General features: G+C 41.5%; 2 protein-coding genes across 3 annotated transcripts in view; one reads left to right on the top strand and one right to left on the bottom strand.

Moving 5' to 3' along the window:
* The first annotated feature begins 837 nt into the window (after positions 1–837).
* On the top strand, positions 838–12,041 carry FBXO7 (F-box protein 7). Of its 2 annotated transcripts, none has more exons than XM_035340652.1 (9): positions 838–1,053; positions 2,009–2,309; positions 3,704–3,931; positions 5,267–5,408; positions 6,656–6,739; positions 7,860–7,952; positions 8,944–9,120; positions 9,789–9,826; positions 10,179–12,041. In XM_035340652.1, exons 1-9 carry the CDS (start codon positions 938–940, stop codon positions 10,581–10,583), a joined length of 1,584 nt encoding a protein of 527 aa, XP_035196543.1. In that variant the 5' UTR covers positions 838–937; the 3' UTR covers positions 10,584–12,041. The 2 variants fall into 2 exon arrangements, with proteins under 2 accessions (XP_035196543.1, XP_035196535.1); XM_035340644.1 differs by having other exon boundaries at positions 839–1,059.
* Positions 11,607–25,150, bottom strand: part of SYN3 (synapsin III) — a 199,969-nt gene continuing 186,425 nt past the window's right edge. The window contains exons 11-14 of the mRNA XM_035340631.1: positions 24,013–24,147; positions 19,271–19,355; positions 18,142–18,439; positions 11,607–16,600 (exon numbers count right to left, since the gene is read on the bottom strand). Of these exons, the coding sequence (XP_035196522.1) occupies positions 16,468–16,600; positions 18,142–18,439; positions 19,271–19,355; positions 24,013–24,147 (651 nt within the window). The 3' untranslated portion in view covers positions 11,607–16,467. The remainder of the gene's footprint in view (positions 16,601–18,141; positions 18,440–19,270; positions 19,356–24,012; positions 24,148–25,150) is intronic.

Here is a 25,150-nt window from a genome sequence, read left to right as displayed (position 1 = left end):
TACCTGCGGGTAGCTGTGCAAGCTACATCTTTCAAATTCACTTTGCCTACTGTTATTTAAATATTATATTCCTACAAAGTACAATTTTCCTTCACCTCATAGTACTCATTCCTTGTGTGGAGGAATGCAGGTGAGTTAAGTGTACCGTTAGAAAGAAAAATCACGATCATCTAAGAATAAGCATTATTCAAGTTACTTTGAATTCAGTTTTCAATTTAATATGATTCTTTAAACTAAGTACAAACCTGAATAATTTGTGCCCTGTGCGTTTTTTCCATCAACTTTCTGCCAAGTGGGTATTTCTGGGAGAAACTGAGCATACTCTTAACCAAAAATACCATCAGGTGCAGGGAGATGTCTTATTTTCCAAGAATGGCAGCTGAAGTGCAGCTAAAGCCAACCAACTGAAGCCTGTACACTTCATATTTGTGTTTATACTATTTGGGTGCAGGTGCTAAGACGTTAGGTCTGAGATGGCAAGAACGGTATAGAGGAATTGTGATTCCTTCTATAAAGGGAAGCGCTCTGATGGCTGTACCCTCCTTCAGCCCTTCATCTGCCACCTGTTTCCACGAACTTCACCCCCAGAGCGTAACACGCAGAAAACAACAGGCCCTCGCTGGGATTTTTATTTTTATAGACAACATCCAAGCCGGTATTGAACCGAAAAGGAGAGGAAAAAAAAAATGAACACCTCAGCGAAGCAGCCAAGTTACAGCTGACGAGCAACCCCCCCCGCTGAGGGCCCCAACGGCCGCCCCTCCGTGCGGCGCATGCGCGGCACGCCGAGCAGCGCCCCGAGGGCGGTCCCGGGCGGGGCGCGGCGGCGCGGCGCCAACCAAACCAAGGCAGCGGCCCAGCAGGCCGGCAGCCCCCGCGCCCGCCGCCGTCCGCAGCTCGGCGGGGTCCGTTCGCAGCGCCCGGAGCCGCCGCGGCCATGAAGCTCCGCGTGCGGCTGCACAAGCGGACGGCGCCGCTGGAGCTGCCGGGGGCGGAGCCAACGCTGGGGGAGCTGCGCGCGCAGCTGCGCCGGGCCCTGCTGCCCGCCTGGGGGTACAGGTAGCGCGGAGCGAACCACCCCACGGGGTGGGGGGTGGGGGATGACGGGGGGAGGTGGGGCTGTACCACGTGGGGCGGCGGGGGGGGAGGTTGGTTTTATCCCCCCTCCCGCCCCGCCGTGACGCTGCCGCCCCCTGCGGGGGCCGCTGGGACCCGTCGTGGGGCGGGCCGGAGCTGGGGGGGGGGGCGGCGGGGGGGCTCTGGGTTCAGTTAAAATAAAGTTTAAAGTGTGAGGAACTCTTGGTGGTCTTCGTAATAAAGCCTGATGCGTCCGTTTAAGACGTGTGTGTGGAAGTGGCTCATTTGGGGGCGGCGGGCTGCGGGGCTTTAAGGCTCAGCCTCTCTGTGGGGACCAGGCGCTGGCGGGCTGTGTTGCCCCAGCGGGTGTTAATACCTGGTGCTGGCAGCTGCCCTCACGCTGACCAGCTCCATTTATGTTGGCTTTCTTCTTACAATCGCTTGCTTTGAAGGAGTCTTTTCACTACCTCCGTTCGTAACACGCTAGAGGGGGGCTGCTGGGTTTGAAACAAGCGTTGTGCTTAATCGGGTAGCAAGGGGGTTGAGTCAGCCACACTAAATATACTACCGGCCAAGATTATGTAAAAACAAGATAAAGTTTGTTTTGCTAAGTTTGGTATCTTCTGGTCTGGAGTGCACCTGTTTGCTCTCCTTCATAAACCGCTTTGTGAGCGTTTACGGTAGACACTGTTGGGCTTACCGAGCAGCTACAGCTACTTAAAATGTACGTGGGGAGAAAAAATGGGAGGAAAAAGTTCTCAAAGTAATCTTTATCACTTTTCCCTCCAGGTCTCGCTAATTCTTAATGCATTAAAACCCATGGAATAGAACTATTGTAGTATGTGGTACATGTTTCTAACTATACCTCGCTGTGCAGCTACCCAAATGCAGCCGACCGTGTTTATTTTATTTTTTTCCTATTATTTTGCAGTTCTGATACAGAGTTTTCTGTAACATTGAACAGCAAAGATGCTCTTACAGAAGATGAGAAGACTTTAGATTCATATGGGATTGTTCCTGGTGATTTGATATGTTTATTGCTAGAAGAAAAAGATGCCAAACCCAGCCTATCTCCTCTCTCATCTTCTAATCCTCCCACGCTTCAGAATGGTCATGAGACATCCACCATGATCCCCAACAGCAGTCAGGTCTACAGTCCAAAAGAAGAAAGGCAGGATGAACAATCTGCCAACCAGAAAGCTCAAGAGGAAGTTCAAAGTAATGATGACAGGGTAAGGATGTGAGAATTGGCCTGTACAATGCAAAGCAAATGGTGCGCATTTGCAAAGTGCACAATTCCTTTCTCACGGGTTGTAAGTTCCCTGTGATTCAGATGTTATGGAATGAGAGGCCTGCCTGTGTTTCTTGTGTGTGGAGGTTATGTTGCTGAGACAGCTCCTGCCATGTGCTTCATAGAATCATAAAGGTTGGAAAAGACCTCCAAGATGATCTGATCCAACCGTCCCCCTACTGCCAATGTCACCCACTATATCATGTCCTTAAGCACCAAGTCCAACCTCTCCTTAAACACACCCAGGGGCAGTGACGCTACCGCTTCACTGGGCAACCCATTCCAATCCCTGACTATTCTTTTGGAGAAGAAAGGTGTACATCTGTATAACCCCATATGCTTGTTGCAGTTAATAGGCACAATTTTGTATATTATTCAGTGGTTTGTTTCCTGTGTGACAGTATATGTAATAGTTAAGCAGGTAACTGCACCCACCAACTGCTGGGTCCTAAGGTGAAAGGAGGCTTTCTGGAAGAAACTGTATAGGTGTCACGGTGCTTGGTGCCTATCTCATTAAGTGATCTTGTCCCTGTTAGGCAGGAGCTAGAGAAGCTGAGCATTCTTTTTAAAGCAATTAGTTCTTTGTTTTGAAATAAATGCTTAATACAAAATGTCCCTTACTGCAGCTTTTATATGAGGGATATTACCAAGCATACTTATAAAAATATTTCGAAGTATAAGAGTTAAGATTTAGGAAGAAAAGAATTGTAAGTAGTGAAAGTGAATGTAGGTGGACCATTGTCCCAGGAGCAGTGTGCCCTTTGCACATGGTGCTGTGGGTATACAAGGTCTTTATCTGTTGGTCAGGCCATCTTTAGCTGTGCAGAAATCTATCATGTATTTCATTTTTCAAATGTGAGATGAAAAATTCTTACATCTTCCTCCAAAACTGCTGTCACAGAAACGTGTCCAAGCAGCTATGCATCATTAAAGGACAGCTGTAGAAATCTGAAAAACAGAGTTTGACGGGCCTATGTGCGTTGTTCTTAGTGAGAGGCAGGAAGCTCCCCAGGTGGATGGTCATGTTATATTGTTATATTATCAATTTGTTATATTATCAATTTGTCTTCAAGTACTATATGAAATAAAATGACTGACTTTTACAAAGGGCTCGCGTTACAAGTATTGAGGCTATGTGTATAATCCTAGTCTCCAAATCTGAGTCTTCAACTTTTCAATTCTAGAAAATGTAGATGAAACAAGTATGTAAATGTTGCATGGGAAATTGTATTGTAGACTTGAGGCCTATGAAGACTATGGTAAACAGATAAATAATACTGATGTATTTAGAGGTGTAAATTTCTGAATGTAAATGTCTTTTGCTATCCCTTGAAGGCAGGATCCAGCATAGAGTTTCCTTCTGGATTAGTCCCAGAGGATGTTGATCTGGAGGAAGGTACAGGCTCCTATCCCTCCGAACCCATGCTGTGCAGTGAAGCTGCTGACGGTGAGATACCACATTCCTTAGAGATGCTCTACCTTTCTGCTGAGTGTACCAGTGCTGCCGATGCTTTGATCGTTCTACTACATCTTCTCATGATGGAGACAGGCTACGTACCGCAGGTGAGTGCACCACTGAAAAAGAAACTTCCTGGTCAGTGTGAGTAAGCTGAAGAATATCACAAGAATGTTTGATACAAGATACTTCTGAAGATCCACATGTGGCTTTGTAAGGGCTGCTGAAGTATCACCTTGTCTTATTTGCCTGACCGGTATCGCTTAAGGGCAAAGACTAGAGCAGCTTTTAGGTGTGAAAGAAGAGGCCTGCCTCTGTGTTCCTTTTGGTCCCCAGCCTCACTGGGACCCAACTGATAACCTCCCATTTCTGCTTTACACTGATGAGTTTGTGCAGATATTCTTGGATTGTAGCACTTTATTGTAGTGCTGTCTTCAACATCAGCATCATCTCAATAGGATTCAGTTCAAAGGGTGGCTGACAAGGCCTAGGTCTGCCAAAGTATTGTCACCTACCTTGTATTAACTCAACTGAGTTCAGTTAGGCTTTGGTTCCACTAACGTATAGAGGTATCAAACTTGTAACTTGAGTACCTTATGGCACTGTTGCTGTATAGTGTATGAATTCACCTCTTCTCTTTACATTTTCAGACTAGCATTGTATGTTTACTAGCATGTGTGACTGAGCATGCAATATAAGACTTGCAGTCAGTGGAGGTGGTTTAAGTCTCTTGATTTTCCTTGCAGTGCTGAGAAGGTGTATGGAATCAGTTTAGGTGTCAGGTTGACCAGTACCAATTTAATAAATCTGCTAAGTTAACTGCATTCCCAGAGCCTGAAATACTATCTGAAGAATACATTTGCCACTGGGAACAGTTTAAGTCAATCAGTAGGCTTGGAAATACAGAATAATTTTTCTGTAAATTTAAGAGGAGAGAATCTGCTTGTAGTTGTGGTTATGTTGTATTTCCCTATGGGATTCTGAGGGTTTTTGTACTGAAATTGAAAGGAAAGTTGTTAGTCCACTGAGATTTTCAAGTTGATTTCAAGCTATGATTCTTCAAGCCCCATCAGAGACCATAAGGTCATGGAACAGGTGCAATAACATGTTTTCCATGCAGCAAATTAACATATATTCAGGCATTGTCAGAATGCTGGAATAAACTACAGTGAAGTATAGGTCTCAGAGAAATAGGTGTAAGTCTGTATATTGAAAACCTTCTCTGTCAGAAACTAGGGAAGGACAAAAATATTAAATATCTCCTTAGATTTGCTGTTAGTTTTGGGGAAAAGAGTATATACTTGTGCAGTTATAGACCATATCATAATACAGATTGAGGCTAAGCTAAGATTTAAATTGCAATCATAATTCTGGAATTTCTAAACTTTTAGTCCTCTTCTTCCACTTGTAACGTATGACAGTTTATCTCTGTATATTTTTAGGGGACAGAAGCCAAGGCAGTATCTATGCCAGAGAAATGGAGAGGGAATGGTGTTTATAAGCTACAATACACGCATCCCCTTTGTGAAGAAGGTTCTGCTGGTTTGACTTGTGTGCCTTTGGGAGATCTTGTTGCTATTAATGGTGAGTTGGTCAAGTTTTTATCTTGAATGCGCATCACTAAATACCACAACTGTTTAGCAGGATAAAAATTTTTATACACTTTCTTACACCTTCTTTGGAACCACAACTTGATTTTCCAGATCGATGAGGTGAGATACCACTGACACTGGAAATTCTTGACATTTCTTGTCTCAATATTAGCTTTTTCCCTTCCTCTCATCAGAACAGATCAGTGCTTGGGGGAATTCAACTGGCCTTTTCATTGAAATGTTGTAAAAATCCTGTTTTATTTGTTTCATTTCGTAGGAACTGTGGTATATGCTACCAAAAGACTAAAAAGAGAGAGATTTGCTGCAGCTACAACATTTTGTTTGGTCTTACGTTCTTTACAAGACTTGTGAACAACTTGTGGAATACATATTCCTTAGTTTTAGTGTGTAATCTTTCCTGAAGCATGTTGACAGTCTAACTCTGGTCTCAAAAATTGCATTTATTCGATCCAGAAAATTTAGAGAAGTGTAATTTTTTTGAAGCAACTTCTATATCACTTGTTGCGTTTTGTTTTGGTTTTCTTTTACTTTGCTTTTTCATATTTTATTTAGCATTCGAGAAATTCCATATTTTTTTCAAAAACAATGTTAGAATTAAGCTCAAACTTATTAAGATATCTTTGATTAAAATTTATGGGCTTCCTTGTAAAACACGTAGCTGCATATGCCAGTTTGTGTAAGCACATAATGTATTCCCAGAACATGTACACAGTTTGCTTTCTGAAATTACAATCAAATGTTTTAACCAAGTCAGGTTAGCTTTATATTCATAGTAGTTGCAACATAGTCCTACAACACAGTTGTTGTTCTATGTAGGATAACAAGTTGCAACACAGTCCTAGTGTTTTTATAGTAAGATTCTTGAATCTTTTTCTAGAGTTTATAACATTTGAGTTAATTTCTTTAATGACTGTGTTGCAATAATGGCTTCTTTTGCATACATCCTAGGTGTGTTACATCTATTTCCATGTGATAGAGTTTTTGAAGACAATGCTCATTTTTTGTCACTATTTTTTTTCTTTGCTATTTTAAGTTCCAGTTTATTTTTCTGAAATTTTTATTTATCTAGCTGCTTGCAGCCATTTGTTATTTTTCTTGAGAGAATATGGTAAGGGAGGAAATTAAAACACCTTCTGAGAGTGAGGCAATAATGAAGTGGTCTTTGTCATCTCTCAATATATTTTTGAATTTTGATTTTTTTTTTTCTTATATTTGCAGCAACATTAAAAATCAACAAAGAGATTAAGGGTGTGAAGAGAATACAACTACTGCCTGCATCCTTTGTTTGCTTTCAGGAGCCAGGTATGCTTGAGCTATGATACTGATAACAGTAAACTGAAAAGAGTAACACAGTGGACAAGGATATACTTCAGTTTAAGACTGAATAGGTAAAACAAACAAACAAACAAAACAACAGCAAGAAAGAATAAAAGTGTTGTCATCATTTAGGCGGGCCATTGCTTTGTGGTAGAAGGAATTCAGAATGTAGCGGTTTACTTGTATTTTGCTGGTAAAGCAATTTGAATTTCTTGGATTCACTGAGTAAGAAAAGGACTTTGCAAAGCCTGAGTCATCCTTTGGCCCATATGCCAGTTGTTATTTATGAAGTCCTGAACTTATGTGTGAATCTCTGAGGCAGCAATGCTGGATTCTGCCCTCTTTCTGCCTCGTATTTCAGGACTCGAGAGGCTGACAGTACCTACAGTCTTGCTGTGGTGCTATAATTGTTGTATTATTTTTCTTAGAAAATATGTGCTGACCGCATAGCTCTCTCCAGGATGCCAAAGTTAGAGGAATACTAAGGTTGGGGAGGACAGATGGATATAGATCCTTTGTGAGCAGAGTAGCCTGACTAGCCTTTTGTTTCATGAAGCATTAATGAACCTCTTTGTTGCCAGTTGAGGCTGACTCAGTGTCGTACGCTGTGTCCTCAGATCCCCAGTCCCTGATTTATGAGGCTAGTCAAAAGGCTGTAGAAGAATAACTGAGTGCTGAAACGTGTCCAAGATAATGGTATCGTCTTCTCACTCTTGTTTCTTCAGAGAACAGAATGGGAAAACATTCCTGTCAGAGAAGTGAATGTTGCAGATGTTTGTAACGTAGGTGCATGCTGCTTATGGGCTTTGAAATCCAGTGGAAGAAGTGGTGATAGCTTGGGAGCCAGTTTGTTTCTGAAGAACTCAGATATTTCTCTTACTGGTGCTTTTTCAAGCCAAAGGAAAGACTACCTTTAGCATGGAAATGGCCTGGAGTTTCTTGACTTCATTCCATGGTTGCAACATACTAGCTGCAGATGTGTTCCCATCAAGACTGCAAGCAGAGCACAGTTCTGATTATAAGAAAACAGTAGTTTTCCTGCTCTTGTATAATCATTGCATTCTAACCTGCTGAAGTTAAGCTTTTTCTCTCTCTGCTTTGATAGAAAAGGTTGCGGGTGTTTACAAAGACCTTCAGAAATTATCCCGTCTCTTTAAAGACCAACTGGTTTACTCTCTTCTGGCTGCTGCCCGGCAAGGTGAGAAAAAATATTTAGAATCGGGAGTGATACTTCATTTTTTTGAGGATGGAAGGAAGGGGTGTGTTGTCTATCCAAAGCCTTAAAGGAAATGTGTTAAAAACACTTGAAACAGCTGTTCAGTGGTAGGTACATAGAGAATAAGAATAAAGTAATTGATACAAAGATTAACGTAATTTATTTAGAATGTATTTCAAAAAATGCTCATATAATGACAATTTCCTGGTTTTGATATATAAAGATAAGAAGTCCTTTCTAGTCTCACTTAAAAGATTGAGATGGAGTGGCTGTTCTCCATAATTGGTGATGAGGAAATCATGCCACAGTAACTTTGTGGCAGTGGTTTTGTAGTTTTGATCTATTTCTTTGTCAAAGCAGAAAAAACTTGTATAGCATTGTGTTTGGAAGTCAAACTACAGGAATGATCTACTTAGTAACTGGTCATTGAGGGCTTGGAAAGAATGAAAGAAGTAACCCTAGCTGGTGTTAGTGAAGCAGTAGGAAACTGGGCTTTCGGTGAATAGGTATTGCCATAAACGATTCAGCTTTGTATTCTGAAGACACAATGGAATTCCCTGTAGATTTCAGTTCAGGAAGGCTTTACATGAGATGTGCTCTACATTTAACGCGTTTTTTGTGGACTCTTGAAATTGGGCAGATTTTTTTTCCCCCTTTACCTATGCCAGCCTTTGTTCTGTAGCTTATAAACATAGTTAAGCATGTGGTGTATATCTTAGGCTTGCAGCGGGCATGGGTGTTCAGTATAAAATGCCATTTGCCCTATTTTTTGCACTCTATAAATGTACTGAGAGCTGGGAGACGTGTTTTACAAGAAGTTGCATCATAGCACTTTCTGAGAAGAGTCATTTAACTGAGGCATCAAAGGGAAACGATTTAAGGGAAAGATTATAATGTCCTTCGTTTCTTTAGGGTCTTCAGAGTAAGCTCTGCACCATTTAGGTAATGCTTATGTTTTCTACTTGCTTTGTAGCTCTGAACTTGCCAGATGTTTTTGGGTTAGTGGTCCTTCCTCTTGAGCTGAAGCTTCGGATCTTTAGACTTCTGGATGTCCGTTCGCTCATCTCTCTTTCTGCTGTTTGCCGTGATCTTTATGCAGCTTCAAATGATCAGCTTCTGTGGAGGTTTATGTACCTGCGAGATTTCCGAGGTAACGCTGAGATGCATGTTTTCTCTAATTACATCCTCACGTGAACAGAAGGATTAGGTCTGACAGATTTTGTCAAGAGGCTCCTTAAGGAACCACTTTAGATTTTTAAACAGTGGGAGGAAGTAGTCTTTTGCAATACTAACCAATACAGTTGGTCAGAGATAATTCAGGTGGATATGCTGTTTTCTGCCTTGAAAAATGGTGATAGTCTGCAGAGTCATTTCTCATGGACTATGTAGTTTTGCCCATCATGTGGTGCAGACTTCTGTAGGTTTTTTCACCTGTATCCCTGGGTGGTTTGGTGCACTGGCTATTGCAGACACTAGGGAGTAGAGGGAAGGGATATTCCTGCTAGAATCCCTTACAAGAGATGGTTTTCTGACAGCACTTCCTTTGATAACCTTATTTCTTCAAAGATGGGAATGGTGTTTCTGGGATATCTTACTAAGTTTTGAGATGATGCTTTACACAGAATGGGTGTATGAGCAGCTTGTCTACTGGATGGTCCTGGAGCTTTATTTTTTTTAAAGCCACATTATCTCTATGGAAAATGCATTGACCAAAAATGTTTTTTCATCTCCTCTGCAAGTTCCCACAAAATGGGGCGTTCTTGTCATGAATGCTACTTAAAAAAGATTGCTCATTTTATTTTTTTCCTTCTCTTACAGATCCAATTGCAAGGCCTCGTGACACAGACTGGAAAGAAGTAGGTGACTTCTCTATGTAATCGTCGAGAATAGTCTACGTAGGATAATTTGAGGCTAAAGCATTGAGTTGGGGAGGCTGTAGTTTTAAGTTTTATTTTAAAAGTGTGGCCTGTGCACACACATTGAGTTTGATCAGAGAAAACAGCATCAGTGAGCGACAGTGCATGCACAAATTGCAGGTTATGAGCCTTTCAGACATGTTGTGATTAGTCTTTGGCAGGCAGAGTAGCTGCTGTTCTGGGTTTTGAGAATGAAGAGTTCTTTTCTGAGAATTGAAGAACTGAACGCAAGTGCTGAACCTGAAACACAAAGTGCTTCTAGACCGTAAAATACCTTTGTTTCTGTCTACAGCTATACAAGAAAAAGTTGAAACAGAAGAAGGAAGCCTTGAGATGGAGGCACATGATGTTTCTGCCCCCTACACCTCATCCAATTCCCTTTCATCCCAACCCATTTTATCCTAGCCCCTTTCCTCCCAACCCCTTCCCATCAAACCCAATCTACCCCCCCATGATCATTGGTGGAGAATATGATGAGAGACCAACACTTCCATACGTTGGAGACCCAATTAACTCGCTTATTCCTGGTCCAGGGGAAGCACCAGGCCAGTTTCCTCCGTTCAGACCACATTTTGACCCCATTGGTTCCTTGCCTGGAGCAAACCCTACACTTCCGGGACGAGCTGGTCCCAATGACAGGTTTCCACCTAGACCCAGCCGGGGCCGCCCCATGGACATTCGCCGTGCGTTCATTTGATTGCTGCTTTCTCCTTCAGTGAATTCTCTAATTCCTGAGCTTGCTTTCTAACTGCAGGAGGTTGCAAAATCCAGGCACTAAAATCTGCCTTCTCTTCAGATTGTTGGAAGAACTTGTGTGCATGATACTGTTTTGACACCAAAGTGAGGGTTCGTTTATGTTCTGGTAATACTGCAGCACTTGGCACTAAGGTCTGTTTCAAGAAGAGCTATGAGTTAGAACAATTAATGCTGTTCTCTGCCCTCCTCCTCCTCTTTAGTCATCTGTGAAGTGCTGCTTAGAGACCAGAAGGATACTGGCCAAGTGTTTGCTGCATCAGATAAAAAGCACTTTAAATACAAATCCTATCTTTGTCTGTCTTATTTGAAAAGTTTTATTAACTTGCCAGGAAAAAAATATTTTGTTTAAAATCTTACCTGGCTAATAATCTTTCTTAACAAAAAAATCTACCATGTTCCACGTAGAATAGGATACTATCACTGTTATGGTAGATCTAAGTTCATAGATTTTTTTTCCAAAGATGACTTTTTCTTTTTCCTTTTGTTTTTATTAGGTAAAAAGTATTTTTGTGTTGTTACATAATACACAAAGCATACAGGGAAGGTGTGTTTTTTTTTTTTTTTTTAATGGATATATTAGAACACAAATCAATTCATTCTGCAAACAACTGAGTAAACTCATGCTACAGTGCAACTCAAAAATCTGAACAGAAGCAGAGCAATTTTACAAAGAACCAGCAGCAAAACTTTTGTCTTTTTTCTTGGTTGAACAGGTTGACTTTACAAATAAGTAGCTGTAGTACATGGCCGCATTTACTGTGTGTGAACTAAAATTGGTGCAAAAGTAAGTCTTTCCTCCTGCCTAACTACTTAAGGAATTAAGCAGCTTGATCTGGTTGCAGTGGAAATGAGATCGCAGCAGGAGAAGCAGTTAATACTTACTTTACTGCAGTAAGTTCCATTTAATTCCATAACTGCAGTATTAAATCTTGCTGGAAGGAAACATTGTAGTATGTTCTGAGCACCTTTCAATTGTTGTCTCGTTAATTAATGAACAACTAACAAGGTCGCTGTTAAAGTCTTCTGATGAGATCTTCAGTCTGATGCTGAAGCTCAATTAAAGAAAGACTGGAATAACTAAACTTTGCTAGAACTTTTTTCTTTTTTTTTTCCTTTTTAAGATGGATTGATATCTGTTTCTGAAGATGTAAATGGTACTGATGACTGTTGTGACAGCTGATACTATTTTCTACAATCCTTCTGGAATTCAAAGAAGGGAAATGGATTACATTTCCTATTAAATACAAGCTGTTTAATCGGTAACATTATGTGCTTTTTCAGGTGGTATTTCAGTGATTCATCTTGTTTTGTATAAAATCAGCTGACTTCAGTATGGTCAGAAAGTTTTGTTATTAACTCCCACGGGAGTAAAATATAATACTTTATTTTGCTCTCAAAAGTTGCATTTCCTTTTTTTCCCTTCTCCTACTTCACAGCTACAGCATACCAGTGCAAATCCTGCCCTTATCAAACGCTGGAGAATGAGTATCTATAGAATCTGGGGGGCAGTGGTTCCCATTTGATGCCAAGTCTAGCCTTAATTTTTAACATTTTCCTAAAGTGGTTGAATTTCCTTGTTCCAATGGGTTCTTCACTTAAGTGAAGCGCATCTTGGAGCTAACAGTGATTCTTTATATTCCACTGGCTATAAGAAAGAAAAGGGATGTCCACACTGTGGATCTTGCACCATTTTGTCCTTGTGCTGAATTCTTCAGAAACACATACATTATATTTAGATAAGGTCACCCAATTTTAACTGATAAAATATTTTGTAACTTATTCTTCACTTTTTTTTCAAGCTATTTCTGGGAACAATGATCTTTGTGTGTGATAGATTAATTTTGTGGTACCGAAGGTACTCATTACTAATGCCTTGATGATATCCACATTGCTCACTCTGCGGGCACACTTCTTGCTGCTGTGGAGTTCAGCCCTCTGCCACAAAGACAACCTGGTCATTTGTCTCCCAGGCTTATGCCACATGTTCTGTTTATGCTGGATTTTGTCATTTGGACATTTGTTTGTGAAGAAATGAACTCAGCATTATTACAGATATGCCAATGAGTGACCTGAAGATATTCCTTCATTTTCTTTTTTGTTCCTTCACAGTGTAGTGAAGGCATCGTGAGCCAAAGAGAAAGGAATCTGACTTATCCTGAACTGTTGAGTTTCCTACAGAGGAGTTCCCTTAATTCATAAAACAGTACATGAAATACTATGTGACTATCTCAGGACCAACAGTATAAAAGGAAAAGAAAACAGGAAATATGTGAAAACCAGCTACTTATTTTTGTTATTTGGCAGCTTCTAAGACATGTATATGTGTAATTGCTGTTTGCAAACTACAGAAGAGATGCCACAAAAGGTGAAGTGCCTTAAGGTGGCCCCCATTCCTTACGTGTACTGTTCATCTGTATCCAGTGCTGTATGGTTGCTACTAACATTCATTTGGAAATTGGAAACTTATTTTTTTTCTTTTTTTTTTTTTTTTGTCTTTTTATTGTTTTACCTTTGTCCTAAAACTTAAGACAACTTCATTAAAAAGAAAAAAGGGCATATGCAAGGTATAAGGTCCTATGTACCTGTCTGTGATCAGTGAGAGAGAAGAAGGTACAGCTGCAGTTACTGGAGCAGGACTGCTATTCTGAGCCCTAGCTTTATACAAGATGTTTAATTGCATGAGAACGTGAGTTACATTCCTCTTGAAATGCCACACATAAATACTACAAGAAGGTCAAGATGTTCCTCGGTGTGTATCTGAAAAGCAAAATGTAAAGTCATTTTCCAGGTGGTGGATATGAGTGGGTGTCTTAGCTGTGTCCCAGCTTCTTGGGCTGAATCCAAACACACACATCTATTCATGTTTCCTGGCATCCATGTGAAGAAAATTAAAGCATGCAGGACAAAAGGGAGACCCAGTGTGCTCTGACCAGGTGTTCAGTTTTCACAGCTGTGAGAAGGACCCCAAGGCATGCTGTGGGGCATGTCTGTCCTGTGATTTAAATGTAACTGCTATTCACCAACTTCTGTGTTGCCTTTTTAGCTGTACTCAACTCCAGCTGTTATACTTAGGTACCTAAATAGTTGGGTATGCCTTAGTTCACGACTCATAAAATGGAGAATATAATCCTTGCATTTCCTCTCTCTGTTGCTTTGTTAGGTTGTAGGGATTTTGGAATAGAAACCCTGCATCGAAAGTGATAACCTCAACATACAATGGTGTGTTTGTGCATCATCTGTTAGCCACAATATCTAGTTTGTAGATTGAAGTGTACTGTTGGGGCATTTATAGGGCACAGTACAGAGTTTCATCATTTTATCTCAGGACATCGGCTCAGTATGTTCGTTAAAGCACTCTTGTGGACAGAACTGAAAATGCTTTTTAGGAACTATAGCAATAGGCAGGATAAGCTGCTACTGCCTGTTACTTTTACTAATTTCTGCAAGCTGGAGCTAGGAGGAGGGGAGATCACATTCTGTTTGCTTGTCCCTTGAAAGATGACAGTTGGGAGCTGCAGGCAGGTCTGAGATGGCAGCTGGGCATCAAACCAGCAGTGCTATCCTGCTGCGGTGGTCAGCTGCAGGACAGCCCTGCTGTGCTCAAGTGCAGCACCAGCAAATGATTCCCCTGCTGTGGCTTCAGTGAGCAACTGGGGTCGTTTTACGGGGCCATGCCTTACTAGTCAGTAGTTACTCCATTTTGTATAGGCTGTATTGGTAAGAGACGTAAGAAGATTTGATAGAGCAATTGAGGATTCTGGCAATAAACTTCTGTATCTGTCTTTGCATCTCTGGTGACTGTGTAGTAGGGAAAGGCATAAGCTATGCTGAGCGAAGCGTTACAGAAGGAAATCCTCTCCCACCAGGGTTGTGTTACCTCTCTCCATATAGTGGAGTCTGTTAATCTGCTATTGTTCTTGCTAGTGGGACAGTGTTTGCTCAAGGTCATTTGTCACTCTTTTATTGCTCCTGGAGACTGCAGAACAGCAGGGTCTGTTTTCTTTCTCAGGCAGTGACATGTATTTATGATGCAACATTGTAAACTGCTAGCAAACCTGGAAGGACAACGTAGAGCTGAAAAAAAAAAAAAGATTAATCATTATGGAATAGGGTGATTCTTTAATTCGAAGTGGGAGGTATAAATCATTGGTCCAGATGAGTCTCGAGAGCCTTCCAAGCTGGAAAAGCTATGCAGTTACTTGCCTGAAAGTGCACAGGTCACAAAAGCTGTTATGTATGTACAGGCCTGCTCAGGGGTTGGTCATGCTAGGTCCAGGTGACTGCATTGGATCTAGATGTTTGTTACAGGTTCTGTGCAGTAAGGAATGGTTTGTTTGGCTTTGTTCCCTCCAGTGAATCATGAGATCCAAAATGTCAACTATTGCTGATGGTTTTGCTGATTTGAAGACCTCTCTCTTCAAGTGACAGCAAAAATCTGTGCCACTGGCTCCAATGTTTTTAGCTTCCTGACCTCCCTTCCTCCCTTGGTATTCCTAAGAGCAACTGATGTGAAGTTGCAAAGGGAAGCATAAAGCCAGAAGTCTGGCCTTCAAATTGTATGCATGATTTGTGACTCAAGTACTTGACAGAACTTGAGGGAAACCACAGTCAGCAAAGATTTCTCTCTGTCTTCTCTGGAAGACTGTTACCTGCTTGGGGCAATACATGCCATCCCATTGCTTGGTGTCTCTGGATGGGCCCCAGCTCATCTTATTTTGAAATGACAGTTTTCCTGTTCTATCACAGGTCTGTCACCTTGATTCATTTTGCACTCGCCCCAGTCAATGGGAGTTCAAGGAGCAAGACAGGATTTCACTCCATCTCTCTGTCCCATCTATATTATGGAACACTCAGCACACAAGTATGTGCACTTCATCAGCTCTGCTATTAATTAACCATGTTCCTGGGGGATAGCCTTAGCCAGATGTGACCAAGTCACCAAAATGCTTGGAGTTTAGCTGGGTTTTGTCTGAAATTTGTGTGAAAAGTGGATATGAACTCTCTACTATTTCTAAGGACAGGGAAAGAAGTTCTGCCCCCCTTTTTTTTTCTTGTGGAAGGCCCATTTCTCAGGTTATTTTTGAGCTAAGGCTACAGGGTTAGAACATGACTTTTTCTCTCAGAACTCAGGAATCACGTGCTGGGGACTTAAATGCAAGGCATGAAACAGACGTTTTAACTGCTATGAGCAGAGTGATCTGGAACAAACCAGCAGTTCATCCGGATGACCTGCTCATGTGATCTTCGGTGTTTACTGATGCCTGGTACTGTATTTAACTTGAATGAGTAATTTTACTCTGAAAAGTGACTTTTAGTAAAGTTGGGATCATGAAGTTCCACGGTTCAGTGTTTCCATGCTCAGGCATGGTCGCTTTATCAGTCAATGAATATGTGCCTCCATCTTTGCACATCTGCTTCTGAAATAAGCTTGTTTTCTTTTATCTTAGCCTCAACAGGGATTCTGTAATTGGAAGTTAGCAATTGTATGGACTACATACAAACCAAAATAAAATCTAGTTTGCACTGTAATAACTGTTGACTACACAGGGGTTAGCAGGAGTAAAATTTGATTTACAACTCAGTCATTTGAACATACATGATTCTGATTATGCACAAAAAAACAATGAAATAGTGCCACTTTCATACAGTCACTTTTCAGGCCGTTATTAGAATATTTTCTTTGTATTAAAACAACTGTAGTTTTCTAAATTCCTTTTACCCAGGTATTAGCTGTAATTGCTGGGTGCCACTGAGTATATTCCAGGATGACATTGGATATATGAAGAGTGAAGGCTGACCAAAGCACAGATCCAGATGCAGGACTGTTAATCGGAAAACAGGCTAGCAAATGATTTCCTCAGGTTGCGGATGGTCTCAGCTTTTGCTTCATCTTCGTTGGGGTTTCCCCGCTGAGATGATTCAGATATGCTGAAGGTGTTTGTCAGGGACTGCGATTTGCTGAAATGGAAAACAGAGTTGACACTGAGACTCTGCAGGAGAAGGTAGCTATTAATAGCTGGTTACTGATGCTTTGTGCTCCGTCACGATTAGATTCAAGGAAAAAAGAAGTAAGCAAAGAGAATCTCCATATGCTAAGACATCGAAGATTTGGGGGGTATAGGAGGTATAATGGATGGGCAGGTGGATCTAATCTAATATCACAGTCCATACTAGTAACTGTTTATGAAGGCATGTGATTAAAAACATGCAATTGCAATTCTTGGTGCTACTGTTGTGACAAACATTGAAGTCATTTCTCTGTTAATACAGAATAATGGATTCCTACTGAGGATCACCTTTAATCAGCTATTCCATGAACAGTGATCCTTTGATTTCAAATGTAGAGTACAAGGTGTTGGACAAAGTTGTAGCCATGTCCCCTGCAATGTCTGCTGTTGCCTGTCCTCTGTGGCACTTCTGCTCTGACTATCAGCTGTGTTATGCAGGTCTTCTGGCTGGCCTCAGGCTCCTGCTGGGTGTATTTTCACTAGTGGTTTAGTTCAGATCAGGACTGTACTTTTCAAGTAGATCTCCCATTTTTCCCCACTACCATGCTTTGTCACTCAGTGTGGTTTCTCCTTGTCAGTAATAGGAATTCAGCACAAAACCAGAATCTGAATTAAAGTTCATGAAATATGTACTGTGTGGAGATGGCATCCTTAGCACCAACGTTTTGATCTGCAAGTCCATTGCTCTTAGTTTGCCTTGCTAATTGTTGACATTATCACTGCAAGCACATTCCAGAACATCACTTCTCTGCTCTGTCTAGAAGCTGTCTTCCCATTTGTAGCTTATATTTTGCTCTGGCCTCTTCATGCCAATTTGCCCTTGTGCCAGCTTTGTCAACATCAAGCATTTTATCGCCAAGCTTCTCTGCCATGGTGCCAGCCAGATATACTCCACCAACGGTGGCTACCAAAGATGCACAACGATTAATGGTGTGCTCTGTTCTAGCAGAGCAATTAAACATACAGTCACCGTCTAGACTTCTGTGTATATGAGTAGTGCCACTTCCACCCTCCCCACCCCCTTTGCTAGCAATTGCAAAAAAATGCCCAGTAAAGAACCTTGTGTGGGTCCTGCATCCAGAGAGTAGTGAAGGAATTACTCTTGTCAAGCTTTCTGGTCAATAATGTGCTGCTTACAGTCTGTAAGGATAAGGATTATATACCCTGCTGAGAAGGAAGTAGCTGCATTGACACGACTGGGGTAGAGCACATATTTATCAATGAGCACATAAACAAGAGGAAGAATGTGAAATCCTCGAGATGTAACCTACAATTTGTTCTTCCTGACAGCAGTTCAATGGTGGCCTGAGGTGGGCCCAGGCTCTTCTACCTCTGAAGTCACTTTTGTCCAGGCCTTTGTCCCTGGGGACTGCTGCCTGACATCAGGTGGTAAGTTCTTCATGCCAGCTCAGGATACTTTTTTTTTTTGATAGCTTTATTCTACAATCTACAGATAATAGTGATAATACAGACAGTTAACTGAGCACCTACTTCAGATGCGGGTGTGGGTTGGCTTGCTGCTTGGACGTTTCAGTAGGGCTTGGCTGGCTAGGAGCCCGGCCTTGAGCAGGGGGTCTGGGCTGCTGTGGTGGGAACACGCCTGTCTTGGAAGCCTGGACTGGAGAGGACCCAGTTGCTGATCGGACTTGCTGTGGAGATCCAGGTGACCTTTGCTGCTGAGGTGAAGTGGATAGGGGACTCTGGGGCTGCTGTCCTTGAGGAGAGAGCCGTTGCTGCGGAGGTGCATTTGTCCGTGGAGGCTGAGATGCCTGAGGCTGGCGTGGCCCACCTGAAAGGGACATGTGCATATAAGCACAATGAAGGTCATGTAGTGGAAAACAAGCAAGTATCTATATGGGGGAATGGATTTTGCTATGAGGAGAGACTATTCAGACTACTTTTATGCAAAAAAAAGATAACAGAAATCCTCTCCTATATCTAACAGTGGTGTCATGCCCATGTCTCTCGAGTTTTTGTGGTCCATTTCTCTAACGCTTCAAAGAAGCCCTGCCGCTGCCCCCCAAAGGAAGTCACTTCAATGTGCTGTACTTTTCCATGTAACTAATACTTCTTATTCCTGTCAAGTGCTGCCTGCATTGAGGAAGAAGAGTCACTGGAATACCGGCTCTAAAGGAAATGAAAGCTGAATCTGCAGGTTTGGATCAACAGTCCCTTCATGAGAAAAGCAATTTGATGTAAAAAAACTGCACCCTACTACTATCTGAGCATCTGTTCCAGCATTATCAGCAGGTGGCTTTAGCAATATTGGTAGCAGACCCTCAAATCTTGCTATCCCTTCTTAATAGTTGTTGCCGCTACAGCTCTGTGCAAATCCAAATACACTTTGTGCCCGAAATCCTGCTCCTGTGCCATTTCAAGTGGCCTTTCTTTCCTGAGCCAAGTCCTAACAGAGTTATAAACTCGATCTCTATTGAATTTTCAGCCCACTTTCAGAGCTGATACGGAATTTTACAGTAGCTGCTTTAAAAGTACACTGAATTTGCTTCCTGCTTATCAGTGAATTGGGACTGTGACCAAAACCTTTATCCTGAGAGTGTTTATTTAGAAAGCAAAATGATGTCTCACAGTCTGTGCTGTCATGGGTCCCAAACAATTGTACCTTGTGGAGGAGGCCGTGGCTGGGACAGTTGTGCGAGCTGAGGTCCAGGCTGAGTTTTCACTGACTGAGGCTGAACTTGTGGAGGCTAGAGGAAAAAAAAAAAAAAAAAAAAAAAGTCATTCCTGTTAATACAGAGTCCCCAAAGGTAATATAGGAGCAGTGGAGTCCTGAAGTGTTCCTTAAATACACACACAGAGCATCTGGCTGGTAAATTTTCAAGGGACTGAAATTGAGAGCTAAGTAATAAGGAGTATATAAGTTGTTTGCTCATAGGGAATAACGGTGAAGTTACAGTTCATAATGTTTTTTAGGTAATCAGGAATTGCCAAATTTATCAGGCCCGAGGGATCTCTTAGTCCCATCTCCCATTTTGGACAGTTGCCAGCACCAGATGTTCCGAAGGAAGGAGGGATGAACCATGAAACTGTCTATGGAGTAATCATCTTTTTACCCTGAGGGGTCTCATCTTGATTGCTCTAAAGTAAGGACCAGCTCAAACCCTGGAACATAAAGTTTATGATCTGCTCCACAAAACCTTTGCAACAGTTCCAGGTATTTTTTTTAATATTGTCACTCAGACCATTTCAGTCTTACTACCTTCTCAACTTCTTAACTCCATTACTGTGAGTTTGAGAATAGTTCTCACAACCTACCTTTGCTAGGCCATTCATTATTTTGCAGACTTTTGCTGCCCTCACTCTCATTCATGTCCTTTCTAAAGCTAACAGGTTGAATCCCTTTGGTCCCTCCATAGGAATGTTTCCAGGCTCCTAATCATTTTCATCACCCACTTCTCTTTCCTGGCCTTGTGATCCTTTCTGCAGCTGCCCAAAGCAGGTCTGCTTATGTTACTCCAGATGAAGCAGTGTCTTGGTTTCTCTGTATACGTCACCAACTCATTCCTTGTGCATCCAGATTCCCCGCTTCTCCCTTGTCAACACAGCCATAGGCTGAGCAATGGTTTTCGTTAGTCTGTTTGCAACAATGTCTTTCTTAAGAGGAACGGTTAGCAGGACCTACAAGGTATATATACAGTTTATGTTCTCCCTCTCTCTACCCCAGTTTAGCTTACTTTTCAGTCTTCGGTACGGTTTGCTGTTGTGGTGACTTAACATACATAGCTCTCTCAGAAGTTTTTCGCTGACATCCCTGGTCCTGACTAACCCAAATAAGTTGGTGCCATCTGCACTTTCTTCTCTCTCACTGTTTACTCTTTCTGACAGATATTTTAATAAACAGATTAAGCAAAACAGAATTGTTGCACAGAGGGCTGGTCCAAGGTTAACAAAAGTCTGAGTAAGCCTGTTGCACAAAATTGTTTATGAAAGAGCAAGAGAAGTTGGAGACAGATAGACTGGTATGTGCCGGATTATTTATATGGAGAACACAATGATAAAGGGGTTGTTGAAGCTCCTGGAAGGTCAGGAGAACGAGTTAAATGATTCTGGAAATCGGAAGAAATGTTTCATAGCTGGAAGCACAGAAATGAGTTTCAACTGTCTAACATAAATTCAATGATGTTGTCAGCCAGTCTTGTACACGATTTATCTGTGACAAGCTAAATGGATGGGGAGGAAAACGTGGGAATTTTCCATTCCATAGCTTCTAGTTCTACATAGCTTGGGCCACTAAAATGTTGCCGGTGTTGCAGAAAATACACTGGAAATAACATAAAACATCCTGATTAGATCAGCCAAAGAAAGGGAATAAGATCTCATATTGACCTCTGTTGCCACTGCCCACAGCCAACCCAAGGCTTCTCAGAGATGAAGGCAAAGCAATTTTGAGGTGGAGAGATGCAGGAGTGATGGCCACCCAATGTCCTTGATTGTTTGCAAGATTTAACATCTGTCATATCTTTGTCTTCATGTGAGGCTTCTGCTTCACAAAGAAACTTTGCCTTTTGGACCCTCCCTGCTTGCTTTTTTAATAGCTCTTGTATGCTACCTTCCCTAAGGCTTTGTGACAGTTTAGCTACATTATTTTGTCTGATTGCCTGCTGTCTACCACTTTATGAACAAATTCTCAAAGAGTTAATGGACAAAGAATCGAAAGGAAGATTAATGGAACATTTTTCTTTGAAAAAAAAATATGGTGGATGCTCTTAAGCCATGGTTTTGTTGGTTTATTAGTCTTCTGTATTATTCTTTAAATTAATTGTTGACATCATTTGTAAGGTCCATGAGTTCCTTACGTAAATTTTTCAATGTTAATCTTATAGCCTTTTTAAACACAAATTTTGTATTTGTTATACACCAATCCTCTGGAGCAATAACTGTTTCTAATGCACTTTTTTTCTTGGCAGCTGAGTCACTTCCTAAATTCACGTCATTGGATATAGCCAGCTGGGGCTGGGGGCTTAATATTTTTTTAAAATATCAGCTATCACCAATTTAATCACTGCTTTTTCTCTCTGCCCTGCATGCCTGACCGGGAAAATCTATGTATGATTTAAGAAGTTCTCAATTTTCAGCAATTAAATTCACTGGAGTCCCAACACTCTCTCTGTTGTCTTCCCTTTCTCCCTTAACATCGGATGATCCATAGAGCTCACCAGTGCTTTGGTGGGGTTCTGTCTTCTGCTGAACTCAGAGAATTTGTTTCATTCTTCCCCTCTATCTGATCTTTAAAATAAAATTCTATCCTTTTTAAGTTTCCTTTTCTTACTTGTGTGATTGTATGCATGAATGATTTGCATGCATAAACGTCTTTTACAATGTCAGATTTACAAATTTGGAAGATTTTTTTCTGTTTGTCTTGAATGCCTTCTTTCACTTTGCGACTTAACCCTAGAAGTTTATTTCTTGCATTCCTCGTTTAGGAGCAGATTAGAAATGTATATATGCATTCAGGAAAACAATGTTATTTTAAATAGCATCCATAAACCTTGACTTCTAATACTAGGGAGCTTTTGAATAATTTTCTCATCTTACTAAAAGTACATTTTCTAACTGTTTGTGCCATATCATGACTTCTTGATACTGTCCCAGGGAAAGCAAACCTAGTACTACTTGTTCCCTTTCTGAAGTTGTACCTGGGTGTTTCAGAAGGCTAGGTCAAGCTGTTGTTTCCTATTGCACTTGGATTTCACAGTTCCCAGAAGCAGTCACCTAAAAAGATGGAAAACTCTCTTTGACTTACTGTCCCACTGTGTTATTTGACTTACTTGATAGCTGTATCTCGTTTTATCATGACTTGTTGCTTCTTCCATTTCTGTCAATGCTGTGCTCTCAATTTCTTAATTTCTCAGTTTTTCTTGATCCAGAAACTTACAGAGACAGCCACAATAATATGCATAGATATTCTATGCATACCCGTAGGATATCCAAAGACTCACATTTCTATGTATTCAGTACTACTGCCCTCATATTCAGAATTGTTGTTTTTCTTGTTTCTGTGGAAGCCTTCATCTGTAGTTCTAGTTCTGCATCTCACCCCCACTGCATGTAATTATTTCTCTCTGTTCATTTGTAAATATGTGTTATAGGATTACAGGAGCAATTGTAGCTTGTGCAGTTTCTCCAATGAGAAACTCCAAGTTTCTTATTTAACTCTTCTATTTGACATCTTATGCTTCCAAGACCATTTGTTTTGTTCTTTGACTGTTTTAGTTCTGTTGCAATCCAATCCAGTCCTGTATGTCTTTATTACAGATACAGACAACATATGCATCTGTCCATGTTCTTCTCAGTTTCTGCAGGCTTCCCCTTTGCTCTTAGTTTATACACTCTTTATCTTGGTTATTTTAGAGGTCAGTTGTTGATTTCACTTTGCCAGAGTAAATCCTATCCGTTCTGTATAACTTCTGCTTTCCCAAAGCGTTTTTAGCATCTATTAAAGGTTCCCCTCACTCTAGCTGAAGTTTGCTTTGGATTTACTCTGAATGCACTGCATGGTGGGGACCTGGTTTAGCAGGGAGTAGGCTGTCATACAACAGAGGCAGAGAGCCACAGACTCCTTCCTCTCACTTTATCTCTTGAGTGGGAATGGAAACTTTTCCAGTGTGTTGCAGTCAGTATTATCATTCAGCCTGATTACTCTTCTGTCCTTTCTTTTGTACAGATTTCTGTTGTCCTCAACCCTTCCTGCTTTGCTCCCTGCTAGACACTGAAAGAAGTAATAGCGCATACACTCTGGGAATGAATGTGCCATGAGGAGTGCAAAGGGGTCAGCTGAAATGCAAAAATGACCATTTGTTATAGGAATTCAGCAGTAGTCAGGCCTCCTACTGATAAAGTGGGTAAAGGGCATCTCCAAAGAAGCAAGGCTGCATTAAGAAATGAAGCAAGTCTTGGTGGAAATTCTCACTCTCCTCTTTGGGAAGCACAGATTTTCACCAGGGATGCAAAAATTGGAATGCAACCTATCCTGAGGACTGGTGTTAAATGAAGGTGAAGCTGGGAGCTACAAGCACCTCTAGAAATGCTGTCTGCAATATACATCTAAAATAGAATTTGATTTAGTAAGGCAGAATGTCTAGGTGCGTAGCCCACACTACCCATGTGATACCACAGTTAATGGAAGGAGAGGGCAGGAGACCAAGCTGTTTCTTAGGGCACCCACTGCAAAGGTCTGCAAGAGACTTCTCTGGAAAAGCAGGAGTCAATCTATCTGTATCAGAATACACTCTGGAATGGGACTGTTCATCTCCATGGGATGTCTGACTGCCTGACATTTACAGTGAGAAGAGAGAGAAGAGTTCAGGAAAACAGCTTGGCCAAAAGGTCTGTATTCTGTCTTACCCAAGGCCTCAGCGGTGATGGGGTAGATCCAGCAGTGATGACAAGCTGAGTCATTTTGGAAACAACCAGATCTGCTATAAGCTGTCTGTCCTCTTCCACATGCTCCCCGATCAGGGGCATTGAGCTATCCATCACCTGCCACAAGAAAGAAAAACAGCAGTTAATAAAGAGGTCTCCTGGTGGCAGATGCTTGTTTCAACTCACCTTTCATGCTAACCTGCTTTTTGTCCCCATATCCTTGTCAACACATCTAGTCCTAAGTACCCCCCATGCTGAAACGTGCTAGGGTGGGATATATATTTTTTTTTTTTTTGGAAATGGCATGTGCCTCCTCCACTCCCCATCTTCCATTGACAACATGGAAGCCAACTGAAGGCTTCTGGTGGCTGAAGGTTTTCTAAATCAAGCAAACACAAACTTGCTTCTTCCTGAGAAGATGCCTGTTGTGGACGAGGTCTCTCTGGCATTGTGCCACAGCATTTTGAGATGACACTGCAGCAGAAAGGGACACAGGCAGACACAGGAGGATGGAAACAAAATGTACTGAAGTCTGAGGGAATGAAAGCAACAGGGACTGGAGGAAACCAGGAAACATTTGGGATTAATCAACACAGAGCACTGCACCCTGAGAGGGGAAATAAACACCACAGATGCATAATGAATAGGATGTCACCAAAAAAACAGCACCCAATGCAGAAAAGTAAACTTATTCTCTGCTTGTCTTCTTAATAATACTGTCATATGACTGCTTTCCAACATGTACCGCAACTCTGCTGGAGAAAGTTGGGAAGCAAGACTGTGGAGATAGGGGAAAGAGAGCTGTCAAAGGGTCTTTGAGGTAAGAAATGTTTTAGCAACAACAATAATAATGAAAGCATAGCAGATCCTCAGCTGTGTAGCAGCTCTAAACATCATTTTCAGCAGTTCATCATAAATCAAGTGCTTCACAAACAGCAGAATCCCACAGGAAGAACTGTGCTATGATGGAGTTAAGATTCAGCTGGAGTAAATATAATTGTACTGAAATAACAGGGTTGGAAGAGTTTATTTTATTTTGCTTTTTTTAAACCAAACATTAAAAACCCTGGAAATGCAGAGTTAAAGATTGCATTGCTCAAGAAAGGCACTGACTCATGCT

This window comes from Oxyura jamaicensis, chromosome 1 (genome assembly GCF_011077185.1).
Source record: "Oxyura jamaicensis isolate SHBP4307 breed ruddy duck chromosome 1, BPBGC_Ojam_1.0, whole genome shotgun sequence".
In the NCBI taxonomy this organism is placed as follows: domain Eukaryota; kingdom Metazoa; phylum Chordata; class Aves; order Anseriformes; family Anatidae; genus Oxyura; species Oxyura jamaicensis.
Note: the sequence above shows the minus strand (reverse complement) of the source record. Positions and strands in the feature narration are given on the sequence as shown.

Coding starts and splice junctions, on each gene's coding strand:
- FBXO7 (XM_035340644.1), top strand. CDS start 938: ATGAAGCTCCGCGTGCGGCTGCACAAGCGGACGGCGCCGCTGGAGCTG. Junction 2,310..3,703: donor TTCAAAGTAATGATGACAGG/GTAAGGATGTGA, acceptor TATCCCTTGAAG/GCAGGATCCAGCATAGAGTT. Junction 9,827..10,178: donor GTGACACAGACTGGAAAGAA/GTAGGTGACTTC, acceptor TTCTGTCTACAG/CTATACAAGAAAAAGTTGAA.